The sequence below is a fragment of the Saccopteryx leptura genome, chromosome 7, assembly GCF_036850995.1.
Source record: "Saccopteryx leptura isolate mSacLep1 chromosome 7, mSacLep1_pri_phased_curated, whole genome shotgun sequence".
Classification (NCBI taxonomy): Eukaryota; Metazoa; Chordata; class Mammalia; order Chiroptera; family Emballonuridae; genus Saccopteryx; species Saccopteryx leptura.
Genome location: NC_089509.1, coordinates 118,501,683 through 118,522,485, shown reverse-complemented (window position 1 = coordinate 118,522,485; position 20,803 = coordinate 118,501,683). Strand labels below are relative to the sequence as shown.

General features: G+C 57.0%; 1 protein-coding gene across 39 annotated transcripts in view; it reads right to left on the bottom strand.

Annotated features, from left to right (window-relative positions):
- The window catches only part of LRRFIP1 (LRR binding FLII interacting protein 1), a 141,564-nt gene extending 125,959 nt beyond the window's left edge, over positions 1–15,605 (bottom strand). For all 39 annotated transcript variants that reach the window (XM_066346200.1, XM_066346204.1, XM_066346206.1 and 36 more), the window contains exon 1: positions 15,450–15,605. In XM_066346200.1, coding sequence (XP_066202297.1) covers positions 15,450–15,545 — 96 coding nt within the window. In that variant the 5' untranslated portion in view covers positions 15,546–15,605. The remainder of the gene's footprint in view (positions 1–15,449) is intronic.
- Between the last annotated feature and the right edge of the window lie 5,198 nt (positions 15,606–20,803).

Below are 20,803 nucleotides of genomic sequence, written 5' to 3'. Positions count from 1 at the left end.
ATCCGGGGGGCAGCTGGCGCCCCGACTTCCCGAGAGCACAGCTTCCCCTCACCCCCTCACCGGAAGTCCGCCCCCCACTCCGCACGTGGAGTGCGCGCTGCCCACGCACTTCCAGGAGCTTCCCGCGGAGAGGGTCCAGGCCGGGAACGTGTTTGGGCCAGTCCGTGCTTTCGGCCCGCGCGGAGGACAGCCACAGCCCCGGCAGGCGCTGAGGGTCAAGGAGGCAGCTTCTGCAGATGAGGCCCGTGGTGCAAACCCCACACGGTGACGCACACGCAGACCAGGGGTCCTCCATGGGCCACTTGTCCCCCGGGGTATGTGTCCCTGTCTGGAGACATGCTTGGTTGCTCCCCATGGAGAGAATCCGGGGACGCTGCTAGATACACTGCCATGGACAGGCAGCCCTCTGGTCAGAGGAGCGACCCTGACCAAGAAACCGAGAGACGGAGCGCTGGGAGACTGCGCGGCCACCAGGCCACCGCGGTCCTGGTGGCCACTTCACTCTGGAGCGGGCTCCGGGCCGGGGTTACAAACAGGCAGGTCACGGAGTCGCTCTGGAGAGGCTCGATGGGCCCAGAGGGAAACAGGGCGGCGCCTGGCGGAGGGGCCTGTTAGGACCTCCAGCAAGTCAGCCGCTTGGCGCTGCGTTGGCGCTGGGTTGGCCTCTGAAGACAAGGCAGCTCGAAAGATCGGACGCAGTCTTAGATGCAAGACCAAGAAGCCAACATTCCGTTGGAAACAGAGGGTCCTCTCCCCAGGGCTCAGTGCCAGGTAAGAACCCGTCCACAGGTGCTGACAGCAAAGGCACGCATGCTACTCAGCGGCAGCCCTTGGGGCTCTACCTGGAGTCCATTTACCTGGAGGCAAGTGTCTGGTCTTTCCTGTCCTTGTCTCACATCTTTCCTCCAGACTTCCTTCCTCCCTCCCTCTCTCCCTCCCTCCCTCCCTCCCTCTCTTCTCCTTCTTTCTCTTTTTTTTTCTTTTCCCCTTTCTCCCTTCCTTCCTTCCTTCCTTCCTTCCTTCCTTCCTTCCTTCCTTCCTTCCTTCCTTCCTTCCTTCCTTCCTCTCTTTTTCTCTCTCTCTTTCTTTCTTTCTTTTTTTCCTCCTCCTTCCCTCCCTCCATATGCTACCTTCTTTAGAAAAAATCAGTTGACTTCAGCTGTCTCTCTTTTCTCTTCTCTCAGCCCTCATCGGATGATGAAGTCACCCCCGTCCGTCCCTGGCGCACATCCTGACCCCACACTGCAGCCTTCCTCCAGAGAGATCACAGCCACCAGAAGCAGAGCCTGCACCCAGGTGGCACCTGCCAGCTTCCAGGCAGCCTGCTCTGCGCTCCTGGTCTGTGACCCCCATCCCCTGCCCAAGGGACAGTCCTGCCTTACAGACAAAGGAGAGCAGATTCGAAGGTGTTAACGTGACTGTGGTCACCCGAGTTGAAAAGGCTAAGTTTTTTTCACAAACTACACGGGTTCCCGTGCTGGTCAGCTCTGATGGCCACACCTGTACCACCATGTCACCCCTCTCCTGTGCCCGGCCCAGAGTGACAGTTCTGCGTTACAGGCTGTGCCTCTGTTACAACATATCCAACAAAGAATGGACCATTGCTCTGAAGCTGTGCTCTCTTCCATGCTGTGGCCATTTACAGGTAAACGAAGTGGAGTGAAGTGAAATTTAAAATGCAGTTCCCCAGCTGCCCTAGCCCTGTTTTAGGTGCTAGACCAACTGACCGGCCGCACTCAGGGCTAGTGGCCACCCCAACACCGGGCGCAGGGACGGCGTTTCTGTCCCCTCAGGAAGTCCGACCATCCCGGCTGCGGGTGGCTTTAAAAGTATCCGGGCAATTAAACGCAGTCTCTCAGCACGTTCAAGATGGTGTCACTCCAGGTGTTCAGTCAACATGAAATTCCGTCTCTGAGGGTCGACCTGGGGGGTCCGCACGCCTGCGGGATGCAGTAAAAGAAGGTGGAGAGAAAAATAACAAAGCGAGGACAAGGGCAGAGAGACGGATGCGCCCACGTGATGGAGGTGAGGGAAGCATGACAAACACACGAACTCTCCCGGGATCTTCACGTGTGATTTTTCCCCGTTACTCCCGCAAGCCGAGATGTGCTGGAGACAGCGTGAGGTGACCCGCTCCAGAGTCCCGCCCGGTTCTGGCTCCTGCACCCCCGCTGAGCCCGGCCTCCGCCCACTGCCAGGGCGGTACCCCATTCTGCTGACCTGAACTCTCCCGGCGGCACCTATCTGCTTTGTGGAAAGCCTGTCTCAGTTCTCAGAGAGTTTACCAAGCAAATAAGTGAATCACCCTTGACCGCCCAAAGCCAGGAAAGGCTTGTTTTTACAGCTCCCTCCGTTCACACACCGAATCTGACGTCGTAACTCCACTCTCAGCAGAAACGTATCAAGATGACCGGACCCCTTGTTTGTGCCGCTCAGACGTTAGAGAGGGATTCTGCTTCCCTGGGCGGGGGCTCCGATGACGCCTCAGCTCTCTCCTGCATCCCCACCACCCCTTTACTCAGGCACAAAACTCTCTATCCATCGGCACCGAGTTAGGGGAGTTCGGCTCGTGAGCACTGAGCGGCGGTCCCTTCCGCACTGGCACAGGGGTCAAGGGCGCTGGTCTTGAAGACAGGGACCCAGGTTCAGATCCAAGCCGCGTGCCCCTGCCCCAAGCAACAACGTTAACAGCCCGGTGCCAACGCTTCAGCTGAGCCACCGCAACCCCGCTGGTGGCCTTGGTCACGATCTCATGGCACCTCCCCTACTCCAGGACTTTGCTCAAATCGTTCTTCTCAGAGGTTTCCAGTGCCGCCTTCTCACATCTGAACGGAGGGCCAAGCACCACCACACCCCGGGGACAGGCTCCAGGCTGGAAGGCAGAGACCCAAATGGACAATAGACAACAAGGGACAGACCCTAGCGCAACACAAGGAGCGGGAAGGAAAAAATCAAAAGGAAAAGAAAAAGAGCGTTCTCAGAATGAGGCACTGCATTAAGGAACCGGGAAAGGATGCTGTAGAACAAGGAAGAAAGGATGACAACAGTAAACGTAGGAAGAAAGTTCAGGACGGAGGAGTTCGGTGGATGGAGTGGCGGATAAAGCCGAGCAGTCTCCCATCAAGTGTCAGCAGGAGACAAGCGCGTGTGAATGAGGGTGAAAAGGAAGTTATTCTCAACAAGTGGCATTTCTGAAAAAGAAAGAAAGAAAGAAAAATAGTAGGGAGGGGGAAACGGGGAAAATTTCCCATAATGTTAGATGACATGCTTCCATATCAGATGAACCCGATACATATTTTAAAAAACAGCAACAACAACAAAAACAGCAAAGCCAGCCTGACCTGTGGTGGCGCAGTGGATAAAGAATTAACCTGCGACGCTGAGGTCGCTGGTGCAAAAACCCAGGCTTCCCTGGTCAAGGTACACAGGGGAGTTGATGCTTCCTGCTCCTCTCCCCTTTCTTCTCTCTCTCTCTAAAAATGAATAAAATATAAAATTTTAAAAAACCCCAACAAAACCAAAAAACAAAACCAAACCAAACCCAGATCATGGAGGATCAAGAGAAGATCCTAAAAGCATCCAGAGTCAAAAAGCACCTTTTACACAAGGTGCTAAAACTATACAAAGCAGCAAAAATTTCAGAGCAGCTCTGGAAGCTACAATAAAATGGAAACAGTGCCTTAAAATTAAGATAGAAAATGCTAGTTTTAAATTTCGATTTTTCTGATGTTTATTAGTTTATTTCATTGAGTAGGCAACACAGTCACATGCCTCAACCATCAAGGGTGTGAAAAGTTACACTTGAGATATCTACCCCCCCCCCACTCCATTCCTGTGCTCTGCTGAGGGTTATGCCAACACAGGCAATCCGGGAGAGCATGCCGGCTTCATTTTCCACACGTGGCGTTCTTCAGTTAACAGCGCACGCCTGAAACCACTTCAAAGACGACCCAGACATCTCCGTTACTTTTTGGAAAACTGTTTTTAACCCAGAACTCTATATGCAGCCAAACAGTCCATCACCTGGGCGGGGAGGAGAAGACATTTTCAGATATGCAACCATTTAGGGAAGGCATTCTCTCTCAGAAGGATGCATTCTAGCAAAAATGAGATCGTCATCCAAGGAAGGAGACAAGATAAGAATCCAGCAACCAAACATCCAATGAGAGCGAGAGAGAGAGAGGGTGGCAAAGGGAATCTTCGGAACAGCGCGCAGGGAATGACAGTGCAGCCAGCCGGCTCAGAGGAGGGTCCAGAGGACAGAGGGAACAGGGCGGGAGGGAGCAACAGGGAGCTGATAGACAACTTGGGTTTAAAAAGACAGACAATTGTATTGTCAGCAGTTCCACGGAAAAGTTTGTGAAGAATTAGATACGACAGGTATGCAGATAGAAGAGCTCGGTGCCTGAGAAGGCAGAAATTCGTGCAAAGAAAGGTGTCAGAGTGTGACACCTGGCTCTGCAGTTAATGCGATGGTGTTATGTCACTGTTGCCACAAGCATGGATGGTGTGTCAGTTGTCATGTTAAGTTTCATTCACAAGCATCTCATTTTCCATATGAGCGCCCGGTGAGAAGCATACTCCTAACTTTTCCCATCTTACTCATGGGTGAGGGGGGACTGAGGCACAAAACTGGTTGCGTAACTTGTTCTAGGTCATGAAACAAGTAGCAGAGTCAGGATTTGAACCCAGGATATTTGACTCGAGCACCCACAGTCCACCAGCTTAGTGTTCTGCCTGTGACTGGTTTTTTATTACCTAAACTTACAGTGTAACTATGGTGTGAAGATGAGAAAGAAAAGAGGGGAGAAGGTCTGAGCTGGCCCCATGAATACCACGTCCTCACCCCACACACCAGGAAGCCAGCAGGCAGTGTCTGAAACTCAAAAATCAAGCCCTGGCTGGTTGGCTCAGCAGTAGAGCATCAGCCTGGCGTGTGGAAGTCCTGGGTTCGATTCCCGGCCAGGGCACACAGGAGAAGCGCCCATCTGCTTCTCCATCCCTCCCCCTCTCCTTCCTCTCTGTCTCTCTCTTCCCCTCCCGCAGCCAAGGCTCCACTGGAGCAAAGTTGGCCTGGGCACTGAGGATGGCTCTATGGCCTCTGCCTCAGGCACTAGAATGGCTCTGGTTGCAACAGAGCGACGCCCCAGATGGGCGGAGCATCGCCCCCTATTGGGCATGCCGGGTGGATCCCTGTTGGGCACATGCCCTGTTGGTCTCTCTGCCTCCCTGCTTCTCACTTCAAAAAAATACAAAGAAAAAAAAATCTATACGTAGTGCTCATGCCTATTATCTGTCGATGTGAGACCATCACCAGGTCAGCCAGGGTCTCTGGTAAGGTCCGTCACAAACGTGGCATTCACCGAGTGATAGGATAATCCACTGGGGAATTTTAATCAGAGAAGTGAAATGATCTGACAGATTTTAAAAGGCTCACCTTGCAGCTGTGGGGAGAATGTGGGACAAGGGTAAAAACACTGACTAATTAGGTGGAAGTCCGTCGCAACAAGAGGAGAGAAAGAAGAGACGGCGAGAGACGGAGCGGGCAGGGCAGAGTCTGGGACTCTCCCGTGGACTGTTGTGCCCGATGGCTCAGAGGTCAGTTGGGGACAACAGTCCCAGAGATGGGAAGCATGTCGGCTTGACTGCTGGGCACTGCTTAGAATAGGGCCGTGGATGGAGCCAAAAAAACCTGACCCAGGAAGTGGCCTGCGTGAGAGCCGGAACCTCTCGGTTCTGGGATGACCTTGGGAGGCCGTCTCTCTAAGTCAAACAGAGATATTCTCAACTCCTCTGATGGGACTCAGACCATTACAGGAGGGAGGCTTCCGGGGGGTTTCCGGCACATTGTTGGCCATAGAAGCAGCCTCCGCTCCCATCACCCTGGGTCCGATCCCGTACCCTGACCTGACTCATGGGGGACAGGCTCAATGACAGTCCAGGTCCCCTCATTTTCACACCACTGTGGGGCCTCTTCCTGTCATCCGCGTACAAGTCACAGCCCTAACCACAAATCCAGTGAATCACCAAAGGTTCACCCAGGAAAGGGTCGGGACAGCTGGCTCTCCGACAGAAATAGCCATGAGTGGGCCCCAGCCATCAGCGACCAGCCAGACTGCTCACAGCTGAGTTTCTGAGTCCACCTCCGACCAGGCCATCTTGTCGGGACTTGCAGAAACAGCCAAAGGTCACGGGTGCAGTGTCTGCAGTGCCTCCAACAGCCTAGCTGGGTGGTGATCAAGTTTTGCCTGGAACGCCTGCCCTTCACGTCCCTGATGTGCGTCTGCCCGAGGAAGGTGAGCTGGGGACCCGGAGTCCCCGGGCGGCGTGCCAGGATGCAGGGCAGGCCGTGCTCCCCGTGAGCGGTGTCTGTGCGGGCCAGCGTCCCACCCACCTCTCTCCACTGCCCCCCAGTCACAGCCTGCTGGCAACACTGACTGACACAGTCTACTTGGCGTCCAGTAGGTTTTCACCCGCTGGTCGGCCTCAGAGAAGACACTCGTCGGGGAAAACGGCACAAGAATTGTGGTTCAAAGGCAGCGAAATGGCTGCAGCAACCAGACCACTCTCGGGTCAACGCTGGCCCGTGCCACCTCTCGCAGCGGCAGGGACCACAGCAGGAGGCCGGGGGTGTGTCCTGCCAGTGGAGATCAGCCAGGATCTCGGGGGACTGAGCTGCTGAGGGCCAGAGAAAGGCGGGCTGGGGCCCCCCATGGGGTCAGCCTTCCGGGGGGTGTTCTGAAGGGAGTGTGCACACAGCCCCCAGCGTGGTCCTCGAATGGTCCCCAAGGGGAAGAGGAGACAGGGTCTCCCTATCGGTGCTCCATGAGGGACACGGGGGACTCAGGGTTAGAATGTCCTGTATTTCTGGGACTCCCCAGAACGAGGCATGGGGGCTGTCCTAAGTTGGGGTACCGAGGCACGGACTTGGAAGGGGATGCCAGCAGAGGGAGCGAGGGGAGCAGCAGGGCCGGGGGTGGGGTGGGGTGGAGGGGTGGCAACCTCAGCTGGGTTTGTCCCTTCCTGCTCTCCCCGTCCCCTGGGGGGCTCTGGAGCCTCCATGGACCCAGAGCTGTCTCCACTTGGAGGGCCTGTCTGAGCCCTCACTTCCCCGGTCAGTAGCTACAGGCTCCCCAGGGCTGGGGCATCGTGCCCCTCCCCCACCAAGTGGCTCCCAGGGGGCCCTGCCACTGTCTCTGGTGAAGGGGGTGGCTGTGGACCCCGCCAGCCAGCACTCACAGGTCCGGGAGTCAACCCCTGCCCATAGGGGGTCTGGGCGGCCAGCACCCGCTCCCCTGCCGGGGTCACGTGCTCAGAGAACACCAGGGGTGGCAGCCGTCGGGGGGGGGGGCACTGCACTGCGGGTGCGGGAGGAGAAGGGAGCACGCCTTGTGTGGCCACAGAGGGGTGCGCAGCTCCCCGCCACAACGGGGCGTGGCTACCTCGCACGTGCGCTCCGGGAGAGGCGTCCCCCCTTTGGATCACCGCGCCCTGCCCGGTGTCGTCAGAGCCCGATCGCTTTCCTCCGAGGCCAGGCGGCAGGCGCTGAGGGAGAGAGCTGGGGGTGCTCTGAGGATGCATTAGCAGAATGTGAGCCGAGCTGGGAGAGAGAACCCGCACCTGCTCTGTAAACCCCTCCGCGGGCTGTGAGAAACAGCGCTCGTGCTCCACGGGGCGGCTCTCAGCGCGCTGCCTTCCGGGACCTTCGTCCGACAACGTCAGGTCCGCAGGCCACGCAGACGGACAGTGGGAAGCACGCTGCTCCCGCGAACGCATCTCGAGTCACTGAAAACGGCAACTCCCGTTTGGCACAGACGTGCCCTCGCTAAAGCACAAAGTCACCGCAGAAATAGAGTGTACCGCTTGTAGGGAGCTGGTCTCCGCTGCCAACCCTGGCTCCAGTGTCCCTGCCCAGTGACCTTCCCCGCCCGGATTCTCCCCTTAGCGCCCAGCACACATTCCTGGATGGCAGGCCCGCGCCTACCCCCACCCTCACCTCCACCCCCGCCCGCCACTTTCTTCAGAGCTCCCTAGTTTTCATTCGGGCCCCAAACCTCCCCAAGTGCTCGGGGGTGGTCAACTCCCCCAGTCCCAGGATGGGCTTGAGTGGTCACAGCGTAGGACTAGCCCCACCCCTGGCCACAGGGACCGGTGTGGGCCGCTGAGTGAACCCCCCTGGGCACAGGGCTCCGTCAGGAGCAGCCCAGGAGAGACGGCAGGAAGCTGCTCCCAGTGCTCAGGACAAGCAGGGGTGCTCACCAGGGGCACCCCGGGGACGTGGCAGTCAGTCTGCCAGAAGCGAGCCACCCGGCGGAGGAGGCCACTCACAGAGGACAGCCCAGCAGAGCCAGCGGCAGGGGCTGAGTGGACAGAGACGCCAGCCCTCCGGGGAACCCGCACTCCAGCCAATGCGGAGGCCAGTCTGCGTCAGGGTTTCTGGTCCTTCAAGAGTACCGTGTTTTTTGCTCCATAAAACGCACCTGACCATAAGCCACACCTAGGTTTTTAAGGAGGAAAATAAGAAAAAAAAAATTCTGAACCAAATGGTGTGTTAAAATATTTAATAAAATACCGTATTTTTCACTCCATAAGACACACAGGCATTTGCCCCTCCACTTTTGGGGGGAAAAAGTGTGTCTTATGGAGCGAAAAAATACAGTAACTCACCATGCCACTTCCTCCAGGATGCCACCTCTGATCGCCTCTCCTAGTCCCGTCCGTGGGTGGTAACTCTCATTTCCAACCCCCCAGAACACAGAGCCCTTTCTGACCCCGCTCCCCGAGGAAAGACCCTCCCGAGTCCACCCCTGCCTCCCTGTGTCCAGCTCCCCGAGGACAGACCCTCCCGAGGTCCACCCCTGCCTCCCTGTGTCCAGCTCCCCGAGGACAGACCCTCCCGAGGTCCATCCTGCCTCCCTGTGTCCAGCTCCCCGAGGACAGACCCTCCCGAGGTCCACCCCTGCCTCCCTGTGTCCAGCTCCCCGAGGACAGACCCTCCCGAGGTCCACCCCTGCCTCCCTGTGTCCAGCTCCCCGAGGACAGACCCTCCCGAGTCCATCCTGCCTCCCTGTGTCCAGCTCCCCGAGGACAGACCCTCCCGAGGTCCACCCCTGCCTCCCTGTGTCCAGCTCCCCGAGGTCCACCCCTGCCTCCCTGTGTCCAGCTCCCCGAGGACAGACCCTCCCGAGGTCCATCCTGCCTCCCCGTGTCCAGCTCCCCGAGGACAGACCCTCCCGAGTCCACCCCTGCCTCCCTGTGTCCAGCTCCCCGAGGACAGACCCTCCCGAGTCCACCCCTGCCTCCCTGTGTCCAGCTCCCCGAGGACAGACCCTCCCGAGTCCATCCTGCCTCCCTGTGTCCAGCTCCCCGAGGACAGACCCTCCCGAGGTCCACCCCTGCCTCCCTGTGTCCAGCTCCCCGAGGTCCACCCCTGCCTCCCTGTGTCCAGCTCCCCGAGGACAGACCCTCCCGAGGTCCACCCCTGCCTCCCTGTGTCCAGCTCCCCGAGGTCCACCCCTGCCTCCCTGTGTCCAGCTCCCCGAGGACAGACCCTCCCGAGGTCCACCCCTGCCTCCCTGTGTCCAGCTCCCCGAGGTCCACCCCTGCCTCCCTGTGTCCAGCTCCCCGAGGACAGACCCTCCCGAGGTCCACCCCTGCCTCCCTGTGTCCAGCTCCCCGAGGACAGACCCTCCCGAGGTCCATCCTGCCTCCCTGTGTCCAGCTCCCCGAGGACAGACCCTCCCGAGGTCCACCCCTGCCTCCCTGTGTCCAGCTCCCCGAGGACAGACCCTCCCGAAGTCCATCGTGCCTCCCCGTGTCCAGCTCCCCGAGGACAGACCCTCCCGAGGTCCACCCCTGCCTCCCTGTGTCCAGCTCCCCGAGGTCCACCCCTGCCTCCCTGTGTCCAGCTCCCCGAGGACAGACCCTCCCGAAGTCCATCCTGCCTCCCCGTGTCCAGCTCCCCGAGGACAGACCCTCCCGAGGTCCATCCTGCCTCCCTGTGTCCAGCTCCCCGAGGTCCATCCTGCCTCCCTGTGTCCAGCTCCCCGAGGACAGACCCTCCCGAGGTCCATCCTGCCTCCCTGTGTCCAGCTCCCCGAGGACAGACCCTCCCGAGGTCCATCCTGCCTCCCTGTGTCCAGCTCCCCGAGGACAGACCCTCCCGAGGTCCACCCTGCCTCCCTGTGTCCAGCTCCCCGAGAACAGACCCTCCCGAAGTCCATCTTGCCTCCCCGTGTCCAGCTCCCCGAGGACAGACCCTCCCGAGGTCCACCCCTGCCTCCCTGTGTCCAGCTCCCCGAGGACAGACCCTCCCGAGGTCCACCCCTGCCTCCCTGTGTCCAGCTCCCCGAGGACAGACCCTCCCGAAGTCCATCTTGCCTCCCCGTGTCCAGCTCCCCGAGGACAGACCCTCCCGAGGTCCACCCCTGCCTCCCTGTGTCCAGCTCCCCGAGGTCCACCCCTGCCTCCCTGTGTCCAGCTCCCCGAGGACAGACCCTCCCGAAGTCCATCCTGCCTCCCCGTGTCCAGCTCCCCGAGGACAGACCCTCCCGAGGTCCATCCTGCCTCCCTGTGTCCAGCTCCCCGAGGTCCATCCTGCCTCCCTGTGTCCAGCTCCCCGAGGACAGACCCTCCCGAGGTCCGTCCTGCCTCCCTGTGTCCAGCTCCCCGAGGACAGACCCTCCCGAGGTCCATCCTGCCTCCCTGTGTCCAGCTCCCCGAGGTCCATCCTGCCTCCCTGTGTCCAGCTCCCCGAGGACAGACCCTCCCGAGGTCCGTCCTGCCTCCCCGTGTCCAGCTCCCCGAGGACAGACCCTCCCGAGGTCCATCCTGCCTCCCCGTGTCCAGCTCCCCGAGGACAGACCCTCCCGAGGTCCATCCTGCCTCCCCGTGTCCAGCTCCCCGAGGACAGACCCTCCCGAGGTCCACCCCTGCCTCCCTGTGTCCAGCTCCCCGAGGACAGACCCTCCCGAAGTCCATCTTGCCTCCCCGTGTCCAGCTCCCCGAGGACAGACCCTCCCGAGGTCCACCCCTGCCTCCCTGTGTCCAGCTCCCCGAGGTCCACCCCTGCCTCCCTGTGTCCAGCTCCCCGAGGACAGACCCTCCCGAAGTCCATCCTGCCTCCCCGTGTCCAGCTCCCCGAGGACAGACCCTCCCGAGGTCCATCCTGCCTCCCTGTGTCCAGCTCCCCGAGGTCCATCCTGCCTCCCTGTGTCCAGCTCCCCGAGGACAGACCCTCCCGAGGTCCGTCCTGCCTCCCTGTGTCCAGCTCCCCGAGGACAGACCCTCCCGAGGTCCATCCTGCCTCCCTGTGTCCAGCTCCCCGAGGACAGACCCTCCCGAGGTCCACCCCTGCCTCCCTGTGTCCAGCTCCCCGAGAACAGACCCTCCCGAAGTCCATCTTGCCTCCCCGTGTCCAGCTCCCCGAGGACAGACCCTCCCGAGGTCCACCCCTGCCTCCCTGTGTCCAGCTCCCCGAGGACAGACCCTCCCGAGGTCCACCCCTGCCTCCCTGTGTCCAGCTCCCCGAGGACAGACCCTCCCGATGTCCATCTTGCCTCCCCGTGTCCAGCTCCCCGAGGACAGACCCTCCCGAGGTCCACCCCTGCCTCCCTGTGTCCAGCTCCCCGAGGTCCACCCCTGCCTCCCTGTGTCCAGCTCCCCGAGGACAGACCCACCCGAAGTCCATCCTGCCTCCCCGTGTCCAGCTCCCCGAGGACAGACCCTCCCGAGGTCCATCCTGCCTCCCTGTGTCCAGCTCCCCGAGGTCCATCCTGCCTCCCTGTGTCCAGCTCCCCGAGGACAGACCCTCCCGAGGTCCGTCCTGCCTCCCTGTGTCCAGCTCCCCGAGGACAGACCCTCCCGAGGTCCATCCTGCCTCCCTGTGTCCAGCTCCCCGAGGTCCATCCTGCCTCCCTGTGTCCAGCTCCCCGAGGACAGACCCTCCCGAGGTCCGTCCTGCCTCCCCGTGTCCAGCTCCCCGAGGACAGACCCTCCCGAGGTCCATCCTGCCTCCCCGTGTCCAGCTCCCCGAGGACAGACCCTCCCGAGGTCCATCCTGCCTCCCCGTGTCCAGCTCCCCGAGGACAGACCCTCCCGAGGTCCATCCTGCCTCCCCGTGTCCAGCTCCCCGAGGACAGACCCTCCCGAGGTCCATCCTGCCTCCCTGTGTCCAGCTCCCCGAGGTCCATCCTGCCTCCCTGTGTCCAGCTCCCCGAGGACAGACCCTCCCGATGTCCGTCCCTGCCTCCCTGTGTCCAGCTCCCCGAGGACAGACCCTCCCGAGGTCCGTCCTGCCTCCCTGTGTCCAGCTCCCCGAGGACAGACCCTCCCGAGGTCCATCCCTGCCTCCCTGTGTCCCCAGGACAGGGATGTGGGTAGCATGACAGGCAGTCTCTGAATCACCAAGCGAATAAGAAAGTACTGAACTCAAGACCGTTCTGTTAATTTTTACAAGGACTTGATGGTGTGTGTTTGCCATTTGAATAGTGATTCTAACGTTCACCGTTGGGAAATACAATCCAATTTGTTTTTTTTTGTTGTTGTTGTTGTTTTTTAATTTTTTTTTTTCATTTTTCTGAAGCTGGAAACAGGGAGAGACAGTCAGACAGACTCCCGCATGCGCCCGACCGGGATCCACCCGGCACGCCCACCAGGGGCAACGCTCTGCCCACCAGGGGGCGATGCTCTGCCCATCCTGGGCGTCGCCATGTTGCGACCAGAGCCACTCTAGCGCCTGAGGCAGAGGCCACAGGGCCATCCCCAGCGCCCGGGCCATCTTTGCTCCAATGGAGCCTTGGCTGCGGGAGGGGAAGAGAGAGACAGAGAGGAGGAGAAGAGAGAGACAGAGAGGAAAGCGCGGCGGAGGGGTGGAGAAGCAAATGGGCGCTTCTCCTGTGTGCCCTGGCTGGGAATCAAACCCGGGTCCTCCGCACGCTAGGCCGACGCTCTACCGCTGAGCCAACTGGCCAGGGCACAATCCAATTTGTTGTAAAGCATAAAATACCGCATCTGCTCCCTCCAACTAGCCGTGGCAACGCCCAGATCTGTGCTTGGTTTGACCATGCATCGGGGTGGCTCTCTATTTACCTGCTTACTTGCTACACGTATGTAAAGGGGTCCTCGGGTTACAACACAGTTCCATTCCTACGACAGTGACGTAACCCGGATTTTGGTGTAAGTCGAAACACACCCTAGCCTAAGCCACTTACCTATCCTAACACAGTTGTCAAATCATAACCTAGAACATAAAAACACAATTAAGCCACAGAAAAAGAAAAAGGACATAAATATATGACACCGTCCCTTGTACTGTGTGTTCCTCCACCAGGCACAACCAAACCAGTTTGCCCACATAGTCCATATGTACGATGCTAACGACCATAGGCTGAGACACTCCCGTCTCAGCTTTTTAAAGTTTTTACAGCAGCAAGCATCCTAAACCTGAAGCGTTGTACGTTGAGACTGTTGTAACCCGAGGACCCCCTGTGCTCACTTTCTTTAATCTTGACCGTCAAGGGGGGGTCACTTCATTGTCCCCCTTTAGAAAAGGGGAAATGGATGTTGAGGGACCTCACTTCCCTGGGAAGGCTCCACCCATGGAGCTGTGTACAGTTTCAAAGCACACGCCTGTTCCCAAGTCTGACTGTGTGGCCTCCAACCACGTCACCCCGGCTGGGGGCAGGGGAGGGGGCGGGACCCCTTGTTCTTCCTGACACAGGACCCAGAGGGTATCAACCCAGGGAGTAGCAACTCAAGGCTTTTCCAGTCAATCTACTTTTTATAAAAACCAGCAGGTACCGGGAAGACTTTGGGAACTCTCGTTAGTCTCGTCCCTTTGTCCCAAAACCACGGATGGGAAGACGAGGCCGTGATCCTCGGCCACCTCCGGCCTCCTGGAAAACACGTGTTGATCAAACATATACCCAGATGTCTGCCTTTGAAGGGGGGGGATTACATTCCAGCGACCGCGCTTAGCAAATGGCTATATTTAGCCAACTGTACTTTAAATGCCTTGTACTTGAAAAAAAAAATTCACACACCTACCGGACACTGAGGAGCAGCTACACTGTGCCTGGCTTGGTGTTGAGCTCTGGGGATACAAAGTAAGATGCTGCCTGGAGAGGTGTTACCTTTCTACAGGGGGCCAGACAGGTGGAAATAACTCTAAGTCCATGTGACCATCACAGCAAGTGTGGAAGAAACAGCTGAGTACCCATGGGGACAGGCAGGCTCTGCCTGGGCGGCAATGGGAGGTCTCAGAGGGGACCAAGTCTACCCTGGGCTTGAAGGGACGCGTAGGAGTTTGCCTGGAGGGCCCTTTCCCTTTTCACGCAGAGAAAACACAAAAGCCTGTAGTCACGCAATATTCAACAACTACCTATGGACCTGGACCACAGGGTGTCCCTCAAAGCAAAATTTAAAGTAAAAACACCTCAGGACTGGTCACAGAATAGAGGCCACGAACAGCTGCCGGGTGCAACCCGACACCGCAGCCCCAGCCCCAGCTGCCGCAGCCGCGAGAAGGGGAAGTTTTTCGTTGTGAGAACAATGCTCTGTGGACTGACTCCCAGTTGCACGCCCACATGCCCCGGGGAGAGGACGCCGCCGAGGGTCGTGCTGCATCTGCGTGTGTCTTCTTTACAGGTGATGTGTGCACGCGCACGGACACACACACACACACACACACGGTGCACAACTCAAAAGGTATGACAGGGCGTACCAGCAAACTCAAGCTTCCTTGCCCACCCGAGGCCCCAGGCACGGCTGTCTTTCCCCGGGGAGCTGCTGCTACCCATCGGCTGGGCGTCTTTTCGGATGTAACGGTTCGTCCAACCTCCAGGTCGGGTCCTTGTTGGACACGAGGCACGTGTACAGCAGTGCACGCGGAGCTCCCTTTCATCCATTGCCGGAAAGTGCGGCGCCCACCTCATTAGGATAAACTCAGCCGAGGAAACTTTGATACAAACCGCAGGGCGACCTGGGCCCGTTTCCAGCCTGGGCCCAGAAGCCAGAGTCACCGTGACCCCAAGTCCATGCCCATGCTGCACCGTGTGTGACAATTCACTGACAGGCACCGGGCCGTTTCGGCAGGACCATGTGGCCTCCGGGGACGTCCATGGGCCTCCAGGGTCAGGCCTACAGCACCCCCACGATGCGGCACCACAAAGCGGGGCGCCTGTTCCCCACGCTCCGGCCCGGGGCCACCTCGCGCCAGGGGCGGCGCCCCACCTCTGCGCGCTGAAGGGGCAGCACCCTAAGAGAGCCGGAGGCGGGGAGGGGTCAGTGTCGCAGGCCTGTCCCCGATCCGGAGGACGCGCGCCCCGCCTGCCGAGACCCCCGACACCTCCCGCGCCCCAGCCCGGCGAACGCACCGACAGACCACGGCGTGACAGCTGCGCGCGCCCCCGCCCGCGCCGCCGCCCCCGCATAACGGGCCGCCGGCTCACCTCGCGCGCGATCTGGTTCAGCGCCTCGTCCTCCGCGGTCAGCCGCTCCCGGTTGGGGAGCCGCTTGCGCCCCGCGCCCTGGGTGCCCATGTCCATCGGCCGCGCCGCCGCCGCCGCTGCTGCCGCGGGGCCCGCCGCTCGCGCCCCTCCGGCCGGTCAGCCCCGCCCCTCCCTCCGCCGCGGCGTCATGGCGTCAGCGGGCGCGGGCCGGGGACGCGGGGACGCGGGGGACGGGGACACGGCGGGCGGGACGGGGACCGTGAGCATGGAGACGCCGGGAGGTTGGGGTCGCTGAGGGTCGGGGCGCAGGGACGCCGGTGAGGATGGGGGCGAGGGACAGTCGGGGTTCAAAGGCGCCTGCGTGCGAGGCTTCCAAGTTCCCGGGACGCCCGGGCGCTGCAGGGTGGACCACTGCGGGAGCCACCCACCCCGGGGACGCGGGTGCCCGTGGAGCGAGGACCTCCGCGGAGCGTGGGGGGCTCGCGGGGACTGGGTTGCAGAGAGGGGTTTGCGCGCGAGGTTGGGCGCAAGGACGCGCTTTAGACCTGCGCCCGCGAGTCTGGGGCTGGCCCGGGGGCTGATTTGGTGAGAGCAGCGGCCAGCGCTTGGAGCAGGAATTTCCATCTCCAGATACCGGGCCCTGTGACCTTGGCCAGCCCCTGGAGCCTGAGGCGGGTTCAGAATCGGCGTGTTGATGGCTAACGTTTCTTTCTTAACATGCGTGTCCTCTGTGACTTGTCACTTCGCTCCCGAGTCCCCAGCTGCTGGGAACAGGCCTGACACATCACATCAGCTGCTCTCAAGAAATAGTTGTTAAAAAAGGATTGAATTTGCCTTCCACATTGTAACTGTGGGTTTAAAAATAAACCGGAGAATCTGGTAAGGTTTACAAAGCCATCGCCATCATGTCTGTGGAGGTACAGGAAGAACATACTAGAACTCTCATGAATATGTATTCAAGCTTTAAATAGAAATACTATGTAGCAAATATTAACATTTCTATATAATCCCAGGTTAAGGGACCACATGCCATGTCACAGTGATACACAAGGTGTTCCTGGGGGTGTGATGGCATTTCCTCTCACTGGGTCACTTTCAGAATATTTTGATGTGTTTATTTATTTTAATTGTTTCTTATTTATTCATTTTAGAGAAGAGAGGCAGAGAGAGAGAGAAGGGGAGGGGGAGGAGCAGAAAGCATCAACTCCCATATGTGCCTTGACCGGGCAAGCTCAGGGTTTTGAACCGGCAACCTCAGCATTCCAGGTTGACGCTTGATCCACTGTGCCACCACAGGTCAGACCTATTTTGATGTATTTAAATAAACCACGTTACATGGAGTTATGCTTATGCAACCTAGTTTTAGCCCAAACTCAAAAAGAGTAGACAAATGGCTTCAAAAGATTGAAAGGGCTCTCCAAATGATATTCCTCCAAATCACAGACAAGAAAGTGAGACGGCTTCTTATTCCTGGGAGGAGCTCTTCGATGACCTCACGATGAGGTGATCGCATTAGAACAATCAATGAGCATCAAAACCAGTTGGAACCATGAATTCACATTGCCTGTCCTTAGTGTTAACCTAATAGTATGTGCATACTGTGCCATGATACAGTAACTGGTGATGATTAGATAATGACATAATTTATACATAACTCAATGTCTAAAGATGGATGTGGGGGCTATTTAAAAATATTTAGTGAGAGAGCCCATGGTAATAATAATAATAATAAAAAGAACTCTGGGTTGTTCTTTTTTTTTCTATGATTGTTAACTTTGTGGGGATGGTGACCATCTTGGAAAATCTGATGGAAGCTGAATCTCTCTTCCAGAAAAAAAACGAAAAAAAAACCCCAAAAAACGTTGTACGAACAGGAAATTCAAGTACAGTTTTAGAAGGTGACAGTTTGAAGTCCACCCACGGGCCCTCTGACTTCCACTCTACACTGTCTCCATTTGAGCCTTTGCACTCAGCAAAGCCAGGATGATCTTCCAAATACATTTTGTCACGTTCATGCGCATTCCAGACCCGAGTGGCTCCACAGTGCTGCTGCAGCAGCCCCGGAGATCCCCAGCAGGTGTGAGATGTGTCACCACCGGAGCTTTGTGACGAGTGACAGCGAAAATGCTGAGGGTTGTGAAATTATTTGCTGTACGTGTTGTTTTCACAGCCATTCTATCCTTGCCGAGCGCTGCTCCCGTGGCAGGGAATTTGCATGAACAAGGTGCGATGGGTAGGAGGATGTCACACTCGGGATAATTACATGCCGGGCGTGTCTCTGCGGAGAAGCAGCCCAGGGTGGCGTTGGCCTCCCGTGCGCAGTGCCAGCTCCGCAGCCAGCCCCTTGCAGCAGCCCCGAGCAGCTATCTCAGCCCAGCGCTCCTGAGACTCGGGGCCAACACGGCCTTTTCGTCCCTCGGAGAGTCTTGTTCAGGATTATGGACCCATGGGCGCTTAGAAAATGTATATGGCTTAAATGACTAGAGCCCTTTTATGAGGTGCTGTAAAAAGTAGGACATGAAACACCCCCAATTTCCTTTTTTACTTATGGGAAAGAAGTGCTACAAATACAGTGTGTCCGTAAAGTCATGGTGCACTTTTGACCGGTCACAGGAAAGCAACAAAAGACGATAGAAATGCGAAATTTCACCAAATAAAAGGAAAACTCTCCCAGTTTCATACCTATTCAGTGCAGTTCGATGTGGGCTCACGCACAGATTTTTTTAGGGCTCCTTAGGTAGCTATCCTGTATAGCCTGTACAGACTCGTCACTGACTGATGGCCTACCAGAACAGGGTTTCTCCACCAAACTGCCAGTTTCCTTCAACTGCTTATCCCACCGAGTAATGTTATTCCTATGTGGTGGCGCTTCGTTATAAATGCGTCGATATTCACGTTGCACTTTGTTTTTTATTTATTTTTTATTTTTTTGCATTTTTTTTTTCTGAAGCTGGAAATGGGGAGGCAGTCAGACAGACTCCCGCATGTGCCCGACCGGGATCCACCTGGCACGCCCACCAGGGGGCGATGCTCTGCCCATCCGGGGTGTCGCTCTGTTGCAACCAGAGCCAGTCTAGCGCCTGAGGCAGAGGCCACAGAGCCATCCTCAGCGCCTGGGCCATCTTTGCTCCATGGAGTCTCGGCTGCGGGAGGGGAAGAGAGAGACAGAGAGGAAGGAGAGGGGGAGGGGTGGAGAAGCAGATGGGCACTTCTCCTGTGTGCCCTGGCCGGGAATCAAACCCAGGACCTCCGCACACCAGGCTGACGCTCTACCACTGAGCCAACCGGCCAGGGCCTCACGTTGCACTTTAGCCACAGATTCGAATTTATCGAGCCACAGAACACACTGAATTTTCCTCTGTACTGTCCACATCTCGACTGGCATGGCTGTGGGCTGCTCCGCTGTATACATGGTGTTACATCATCATCTGCGCATGCACACATGCTGCCACATCATCCTACAGAAACTGGGAGGGTTTTCCTTTTATTTGGTGTAGATTTCACATTTCTATCGTCTTTTGTTGCTTTCCTGTGACCGGTCAAAAGTGCACCATGACTTTACGGACACACTGTACAGCAATGGGATCAATTTTTTCCCCCTGGCATGGGTATTATTAACCATTAATTCCATTGTTTTTTTAAAAAACAGGTGACAAAGGACGTTTTAGTTTCTAGCGGGTGGAGATGAAACTTGTTTCAAAGTAACCTTCCTGATGATAACAGTCCTAAACCTCAAAGTAACTATTTGCAGGCGCCAGAGAGGAATCAAAAGCAGATGTGTACTGGAGGGGCACAACCTTTGAATGAAGGGGCATCCTTCAGTCCTCAAGGTGCACTGGGAATCGAACTCAAGTCTGAGCGGACCGAGAAGTTAGATGTTAGGGCCTGGGCCTGTAAATAAACTCAGCTGGAAGTTTAGTGAAGAAATCCCAGAAAGGGGGGTGCATAGAATGTTGATCCCCTGCACACCTAAACTCAGGCAGAATCCCTGGCTGAGTCTAGAACTGTGCGTGTGGGGACAAGACCCCCAGAAAGGCAGAGGAAAGCCACTGGGAGCCTGGGAGAGTTGAGCAGAGATTTCAGCAGCTGCCTAGGGCTGGGGAGATCAAGTTAGGAATTGAGTCTTTCATTGAAACCCCAGAAAAACGACACCTTAGAGCAGCGATTTTCAACCGCTGTGCCGCAAGAATTTTTAAAACATGCAATACCTGACTATTTAGTCAAGGGTACGCTACTCACGTCTTTCCCCTTAGATTGTCAAGTAAAAAAATGACAGCAGCCAACACAACAATAGCTATCTGATGTGAATGAATCAAAATTATACCTTTTTGTAGGTGAGTCAGATTGATAAAACTATAAGGTCTACCAGAAAGTTCTGTCCATTTCTATCACAACAAGTTTCGACACGTAAGCATGTTTATTTGGCGCATGTGTGCCTCTCTATTTTTTTTTTTTCCCTGTATTTTTCTGAAGCCGGAAACGGGGAGGCAGTTAGACATACTCCCGCATGTGCCCGACCGGGATCCACCCGGCACGCCCACCAGGGGGCAACGCTCTGCCCCTCTGGGGCGTCGCTCTGTTGCGACCAGAGCCACTCTAGCGCCTGGGGCAGAGGCCAAGGAGCCATCCCCAGCGCCCGGGCCATCTTTGCTCCAGTGGAGCCTCAGCTGTGGGAGGGGAAGAGAGAGACAGAGAGGAAGGAGAGGGGGAGGGGTGGAGAAGCAGATAGGCACTTCTCCTGTGTGTCCTGGCCGGGAATCGAACCCGGGACTTCCGCACGCCAGGCCGACGCTCTACCACTGAGCCAACCGGCCAGGGCCTGCCTCTCTATTTTTATCACTTAATGTATACATACTGACGTAGCAAATTAACTAAAACAAAGTTGATTCACGTTAGTCTTATGTGTGAAGCCATAGTGTACCCATGGCTACTGATAATGTTCATTTACGCCACTGTATTGTATATGAATTTCAACAAGGAAGAAATGCTACAGAAACATGTCTGTCGCATCCACCATATTCCCCGGACTTAGCACCCTCCGACTATCACTTGTTTTTGTATTTACAAAATTTTTTGAAGGGCAAAAAATTCAAAAATGAAGACGATATCACACAAGCCCTGGTTCAATTTTTCACATCAAAAGATAAAACATTTTTCAAAAATGGGATATACAAATTGCCCTCATGCTGGCAAGAAATCATTAATAATAATGGCAATTATATTATTTAATAAAGTTTATTGACGGTAAGAAAAATTTGTATTTTGTTTTATTCCAAAAACGGACAGAACTTTCCGGTAGACCTTATATATTTTTTAGGTGCTGGAGAATTTTAGTAATGAGCTTATGTGTGCCG